At 56.4% G+C, this 7740-nt stretch overlaps 1 protein-coding gene across 1 annotated transcript in view; it reads right to left on the bottom strand.

Annotated features, from left to right (window-relative positions):
- Window positions 1-2153: 2153 nt before the first annotated feature.
- SHANK1 (SH3 and multiple ankyrin repeat domains 1) overlaps window positions 2154-7740 on the bottom strand; it is a 54792-nt gene continuing 49205 nt past the window's right edge. The window contains exons 24-25 of the mRNA XM_011946502.1: window positions 6347-7737; window positions 2154-2871 (exon numbers count right to left, since the gene is read on the bottom strand). Coding sequence (XP_011801892.1) covers window positions 2154-2871; window positions 6347-7737 — 2109 coding nt within the window. The remainder of the gene's footprint in view (window positions 2872-6346; window positions 7738-7740) is intronic.

Here is a 7740-nt window from a genome sequence, read left to right as displayed (position 1 = left end):
CACCCATCCAGAATGAACAAGCCCTTGATAGACGGGCGCCGCGCAGGCCCCCTGCGGACTGGGGGCATCCGACAAGGGGGAGGGGGCGGGTAGGGGTCCAGCGCGGCCTCTGCCCCTCTCCTCAACACACCTCCCCCCTCCCACGACCCTCCCACGAGGTTCCCCGCAGATCCCTGACATGGTGAGGGGAGGGGGCTGCAAGCCCCCTCCCCTCATGGACGGAGCGCCCCCCCCTCTCGGGGGTAGGGGGCAGCAGAGGGGGAATGGGCTTGGGGAAGGAGGGGGAGCTCCCTTCTTTGGCAGCTGAACATGGGGGGGTCCTGAGGGCAATGCCCTCCCCCCTTTACCCACAGCAGGGGAGGGGGCTTCTCAGGGGGAGGGGTGGCTTAAAATTCCCAAGCCCCGGGGAAAAAGGGGAGAGAGGAAGCGTGCGGGAAGGAACAGCCATGCTGGAGGGAGAGGGAGCTTCTTGGAGTGGGCAGGAGAGAGGAATCTTCGTGCAAAAGGGATGGACAGATGGCCCAGGAAGGACAGAAAAGACAGAAGAGGGAGGAAGTGAGGGAGGGTGAGGGCTGGAGGCAGGGACAGGCTTAAGTGTGGAAGCATGGTGAGCCGGAAGCCAGTGTGCATAGCGTCTTCTCTCACCAGGAAGAGAAAGAGCTTAAGGAGGTAAGAGAATCCGAATGAGAATGGACGCAAGAGCTGCTTGTCAACAGGCAAAAAAAATAAGGGTGTCAGGAAAAGAAATGTTACAGCCCAAGAGCGCATGGAATGAGATGAGTTTGCAAAAGGAAAGAAGTGGTAGAGCTCTCATTCAGGTGGAAAAGACAAGATGCGGTGTGCAGCCACGTCACGGTGTGCAAGAACATTATTAAAAGGGGAGAAACAAGGCTTCCAGAGAGCATTGAAAATGCTGGGGGGAGGGGCGGGGGCGCAGGTGCAAAAGCAAGTGTGCGAGAGGGTTCACAAAAGAATCAAAAATGCAGAGGGGCAAAGATTTCAAACAGAAAGGGGCAAGGGAGTGGGAGCCTGGCAAAGAAGAAGAGAATGAGCATTTGTGAGAGAAACACAGTTCCTGGGAGGCAAGTGTGCAAAAGGTGTGACCAAAAGTGACGGTGCAAAAGGAGCAAGGGGTGGGGAGGAGTGGAGGGCTAGGAGTGTCATGGTGAGAGGGAAGAGGTGGGGAGTGGAAGAATCTGGGGTTTTTAAGAAGGGAAAGTGCTTCAACGTAAGAAAATGGAGGTAAGAGTGTGTCAGGAAGGGTGCATGAGATAGCAAGTGTGCAAGGGCTGAGCAAAGAGCAGGGCACTCCAGAGAATGAATGATGTGCATGGAGTCTGTGAGTAGGGGAGGGAAAATGTGTCCCAAGTGTGTCTGCAACAAGGGTCCAGAGTGAGCGGGGAGGAGGAGATGTGAAATGGAGTGTGTAAAGGAGGGCCCTGGTAGGGGAAAAGTGTAAGCAGTGAGAATCAGAGCAGGAGGCATGGAGCATGAGAAAGGAAATGCAGCGGTGCGAGGAGAACAGAGTGTGTTTGAGCGGGCCTCGCCAGCCGGAAGCAAAGGCAGAATGTGCAAGACAGCGAGAGGGCAAATTTGTGCAAAATTGCAGCCCAGGGAGGGGAGGGGAGAGAGGTGAGCAGGCGTGCAACGGAGCGTGCAAGAGGCTGAGGGGGGCAGCTGTGTGTGCTGGGGAGAGGGGAAGGGGGAAGAGCTGAGGGGCCTGGAGAGAGTGGGAAGGGTTGTTAGAGGGGTGGCAGGTGGTGGAATCTGAGGGCACCCCCTTCCCCTGCGGCCTGGGGGACAGTCCCCATCCAATCAGGCTCAGGGCTGACCCTCTATGGCTCTGTCTGTCCCCTCCCCCCAGAACAGGCCCTTCCCTCCTTCTCAATCCCCCTCCGTCATTTCTCCTATCCCCCCTCCGCTCCCCGCTTCACACACACACAGTCTTGTGTCAGCTGCCCCCCTTCAGTGAGGTGCAAATGTCCGGCCTGGATTGGGCCACCTAGTGACCTCTGGCCTTGGGAGACGAGGGCAGGGCGCAGTTTGAACAGAGTCCCTGGCCCGGGGGAGAGAATGACAGTCAGGGGTCAGAGGTCAAGAGGCCAGCAGGCTCAAGAGTTCTGTGGACGGGGCTGGTCCGTCCAGGCCAGCCATCACCTCTCCAGGAAGAATTTGAGAGCCCGGTCGATGTTCATGCGGTGGCCCACCCTGGTCACACCTAGATCGACATAGTCCTCCTTGGTCAAGGCGGGCAGGTGGGAGCCATCGATCTCATGGTCCAGGAACTGGGCTCGGTGCTCCGCCAAACCCAGCCACTCTAGCCAATCAGCCACATCGAACTTGGTCCAGAACCCCAGAGGTTTAGCGCCAAACGGCTTGTCCGGGGGCAGCGAGAGCAGGCGGGTCGGTGAGAGGGAGCGGGAGGCCCCTGACAAGGCTCCCCCGAGCCCCCCGGATATACCCGGGTGTGGCGGCACAAAGACTGGGGCGAAGGGGTCAGCCGAGCCTCCTGCCCCTCCAGTTGGGGAGCCACGGATGTCAAAGAGGCCTGGGTAGAGGGGTCCAGAAGGCAGGATGGGCAGGGACGAGGGCCTGGGCGCAGGGCTGACCTTGTGCTCCGAGGCGGGCAGCAGCGAGGGGCTGGGGGCCCGGCGGAGCAGAGGGGGCCGCATCTCGAACTCCACGCCCTGGAGGTGGCGGGTGGACGTGGAGGAGGAGGAGGCCGAGGGTGAGGTGGCCCCTGGGGCCGCAGCGGCTGTAGGGGAGACCCCTGTTCCGGTGGGGAGCGGTGGCAGAGGTGGTTTGGGCCAGTTCTGAAACAGGCTGCTGACAGGCTTGGAGAGGAGCGAGGACTGGGAGTCGTCGGAGAGTCTGGAATGTGACAAGGGGGCAGTGGGGGAGGACAGGGATTTAGGGGGCAAGGGCAGGGGTGAGAAAGAGGCAGAGGTCAAGATATAGGGAGAGAGGAGGAGAGACATAAGGGTAGGGGGAGAAATGGGGGAGAGAGACGGGAAGAAATGGAGGGAGCAAAGGGTAAGACGGCCGTCGAGGAAAGAAATGAAGGGAGAGAAAGATGAGAGGACAGGGAGAGGGCGACAGTTAAGAGAGATGAAAGAAAAAGAGACATTAAGTGATAATAATAATAATCGTCACCGCTCACTGATGCTCACGTGTGCCAGGCATTGTTCTAAGTGCTTTACATGATTGCATCTCAGTTTAATCCCCACGACAGCCCTGATGCAGGTTACTATTATTATCAGCACAGAGAGGTTAAATAACTTGCCTAAGGACACACAGGAAGTGGCAGAGCCCAGTTATATGGCACCAAAGTCTGAGCTCTTCACCACTATTCTATACTGCCTTTCAGGTTATGGCCAGTCATAGCAGAGTGAAAGATGGGGAGACAGAGAGAGACAAAAAGAGGGTGAGCATCCAGGGGAGAGAGATGGAAGGGGCGGGGGACACAGAGAGAGAGAGAGAGATGAAGAGAGGGAGATGAAAGAGAGAAGAAACAAGGGGAGAAAAAGGTTCCCCTCATCCCTTTCGTTCCCTCTCCTCCAGCACTGTCCCACCTCAGGGCCTTTGAACTGGCCGCTTCCCCTGCCTGGCTCACTCTTGCCCCGGGCAGCTGCTTCCTCTCCACTTCCATTACTCTGCCCATCTTGCCTGTTACATGAGAGACCTTCTCCAACCATCCCATTGTGGTAGCTTTTTTTTTTTAGGATGGTTGCAATTATTTTGTTTACTGCCCCGCCCCCACTCCTATGTCCCTAGACGTATGGGGTTGCACAGTCTTTGCCTGTTCTGTCCAGCAGGGGATCCCATCACCCAGAAGGGCACTCTGCACACACAGGTCATGAATCAATAATTAATGCATTTGTTGACTGAATTAAGCATCCTTTCTATTGCTGCTACAAGCAGTGGGAAAACAAACAAACAAAAAAAAAAACAAGAAAAAAAATCCTCTACCCAGAATACTTAAGAATATTCAATGAATTTCATTCAGATCTTAAAGGCCTAATAAACCCACATTTGTTTGTTTGTTTATTTTTACAACCTAGGAGCATTTGATTCAAGTTGCTCTGATAATATACACTTCCTTTTTCTTTTCTTTTCTTTCTTTCTTTCTTTTTTTTTTTTTTTTTTTGAGACAGGGTCTCACTTTGTTCCCCAGGCTGTAGTGCCTTGGTGTGATATCAGCTCACTGCAGCCTCAACCTTCTAGGCTCAAGTGATCCACCCACCTCAGCCTCCTGAGTAGCTGGGACCACAGATGCAGGCCACTGTGCCCAGCCTCCTTTTTCTTTTCTTTTGCCCCAAATATACCCTCCCTGAACCCACATTTGAAGGTCACATTTGGATAGCAGACCTTCAAACAGAATTCGAGTGAACTCTGTAGATGAACAAGGATATGTAAAAACTGCTCCCAACCCTCTGTGTATCTGAACCAGAAATGTAACTCTACTTTCTCTAGGACTAGAAGGTCTTGAATGGGCTCGAATTCTGTGGCGATGCGGCTAACTGGCTGCTCTGGGAAACATCTGCATCATCCTGTATTTCCCCATGTAGAAGTTGTTGCGCTCTTGTTCAAGGCCCCCCTCTTCCTCCATCTCATGTTACAACAATGACCCATATTAAATCCTCTCAAAAACTCTTTGGGCTGGCACTAGGCCATCCCCGTTCTACAGAGAGGTGGATTCATTTGCCTAAGATCACCCAGGTGGAAAGTGGAGGGCTGGGACTGGAAGCCGAGAAGGTGGGCTCTAGAACCACACCTATAACTGCATCCTGTCTTGAACCACACTGGCTTCAAGGGACTTACAGATTTCAGGGACTGTCAGAAAGAAGTGACAGCTCACCAAGGAAACAAATATAAGCAGGTCTCACTCCAGTCTCCTTTGTTAATAACTTTTTCTTTTTTGAGACGGAGCCTCACTCTGTCACCCAGGCTGGAACACAGTGGCGCGATCTCGGCTCACTGCTACCTCTGCCTCCCAGGTTCAAGTTATTCTCCTACCTCAGCCTCCTGAGGAGCTAGGACTACAGGTACCCACCACCACATCCGACTAATTTTTTGTATTTTTTTAAGTAGAGATGGGGTTTCACCGTGTTAGCCAGGATGGTCTCTCTTCTGACCTCATGATCCACCCACCTCAGGCTCCCAAAGTGCTGGGATTACAGGCATAAGCCACCATGCCCAGCCTGTTAATAACTTTTTGTTCATCATGGGATGTAGGTTGTGATGGTGATGGGAGGAGACAACAGAAGCTACTGAAATAAATGAAAATGTAAAGGCTGGACTAGGTGGCTTAAACCTGTAATCACACTTTGGGAGGTCAAAGCAGGAGGATCACTTGAGCCCAGGAGTTTGAAACTAGCCTGGGCAACATAGCTGGTCTCTACAAAAAGCTTAAGAAAAACTGGCCAGGGCCAGGCATGGTGGCTCATGCCTGTAACCCCAGCACTTTGGGAGACCAAGGCGGGATGAATCACCTTAGGTCAGGAGTTCAAGACCAGCCTGGCCGACATGGCAAAACCCCTCGTCTCTACTAAAAATACAAAAATTTACCAGGCCTGCTGGTGGGCACCTGTAATCCCAGCTACTCAGGAGGCTGAGGCTCAAGAATTGTTTGAACCTGGGAGGTGGAAGTTGCAGTGAGCCGAGACTGCACCACTGTATTCCAGCCTGGGCAATAGAGCGAGACTCCGTCTCAAAAAAAAAAGAAAAGAAAAGAAGAAAAATTGGCCAGGCATAGTGGCATGCACCTATAGTCCCAGAGGACTGCTTGAGCCCAGGAGTTTGAGGCTGCAAGTGAGCTATGATTATACCACTGCACTCCAGCCAGGTGACAGAGTGAGACCCTGTTTCTAAAAAAAAAAAAAAAGAAAAAGAAAAAGAGCCAGGCATGTTGGCTCATGCCTGTAATCCCAGCACTTTGGGAGGCCAAGGTGGATGGATCACCTGAGGTCGGGAGTTCGAGACCAGCCTGACCAACATGGAGAAACCCGGTCTCTACTAAAAATACAAAATTAGCTGGGTGTGGTGGTGTAAGAGGCTGAGGCAGGAGAATCGCTTGAACCCAGGAGGTAGAGGCTATGGTGAGCCAAGATCCTGCCATTGCACTCCAGCCTGGGCAACACGAGTGAAACTCCATCTCAAGGAAAAAAAAAAAAAAGGAGAAAAAAATAAAGAAAAAAGAAAGTATCTGTGAAAGCATGCTTCTGTGAGAGCAAACTCCTGCCAACCTGGTTTCTGTTTCCTTTCTGCCACCCTGAGACCCTAAAGGGACACAGCTATGCCATCAACTCCTCTGGCCTCCCTTGTTGGCCACCAGCCCCCCGCTTACCTCTGCCGCTGCAGGGAGGAGGTCCTCTCCGGGACGTAGCTGGCTCCCCCGTGGTGGCTGTCTCCACTTCCCCCGCTGCCTCCTCGGGCCCAGGGCAGAGCGCCACCAGCTGCTGAGGAGCCCCCAAACTGCTGAAGCTTGGAGCTGAGTTCACTGATGATGCTGGCTTTTACTGTGGCCAAGGCTGAGGCCTGAGGCTGGGCCAGGGGACCGGGCAGAGGTGGTGGCGGTGGGCCCGGGCCCTCTTCCCAGGGCAGCAGCTTCCGAGGCAGAGAGGAGGCCGTCGGCAAGGGCACCGGTGGGACTTCTGGCTCTACAGCCACCGGACCCCCAGCCACGCCTGCCGTGGGGGGTCCTGAACAAGCACGCAGGGCCAGCAGCCCATCGGTTCCAGCCCCTGTCACCGAGACGGTGGGGCTGGTGGGGGTGACAGGGTCTCGGAGTCCCCCACTGGGGCCAGGCCGCAGGCCTCCGCTGGCTCCTAGTGCCCGGCCCCGGAGCTTAGAGGGAGTCATGAGCTGAGGAGGGTATGGCGGGCCGGGAGTGCCGCTGCCCCCAAAGGCCTGGCCGTCCAGGTAGGCCACATAGGTGTCCAGAAGCTCCGGCCCACTGGCCACACCGGCCCCACCCCCTGCGCTGCCACCACCTTCGGCAGATAGGCTGCTCAGCGTGGAGGCACTGCTGATGGTCTCCAGCGGGTGGTCACTGCTGCTCCGACTGTCCACCTCCTCAATGCCAGAATCCGTGCCAGGCGGAGGGTCCGGGCCGGGCTGTGGGGCAGGGGGAGCCGGTGCTGCTGGAGCAGGCGGGCCTGGTGGAGGGGGGTCCCCAGGGGCGGCGGAGGCCCCCTGGGTCAGGGTGGCCACCTCGCTGTCATAAGATGTCAGGCTGGATGCGGTGGAGTCCAGGGTGGGAGGGGCTGCGGCCACAGCCGGGGGTGGCACAGGGGGTAACGGGGTGGCCGGGGCAGGTGGGTCGGGCAACGGGTGGGGAGGCCCAGGAGTGAGGGGCGACTCCGGCTTTTCGAAGCTGTTGGAGAATTCCAGGGGCGGAGGCAGCGGTTCCACGAAAAGGAATTCGCCATCTTCCACATCCACCGAGGGGGCGGGCGGCGGCAGAACCAGCAGGGGCAGCCCGTTCTCTTCGCTGGCCCTCGGGGAGGTCGGGGAGGGGGGCACGGACCGGCGTGGGCTGGGCGGCGGGACCCCGGGTCCGTCCTCCGAGGGGGGGCCCCTTCCGCTCGTCGCAGGGGCCCGGGGCTGGCAGTTTTCAAGGAACCGCACGTGCAGCGGCAGCCGCTCGGGCTCTTCGGGGGCTGCGGACCTCCAAGGCTTGCTCACTCCAGGATGCGGGGCCGGGGGCTCCGTCCCCAGCTGCAGCAGGAGGGGCCCCAC

This window comes from Colobus angolensis, unplaced genomic scaffold (genome assembly GCF_000951035.1).
Source record: "Colobus angolensis palliatus isolate OR3802 unplaced genomic scaffold, Cang.pa_1.0 Scaffold25, whole genome shotgun sequence".
NCBI lineage: Eukaryota > Metazoa > Chordata > Mammalia > Primates > Cercopithecidae > Colobus > Colobus angolensis.
The sequence above is the reverse complement of the archived record's forward strand: the minus strand, read 5'-3'. Positions and strand labels throughout refer to the sequence as shown.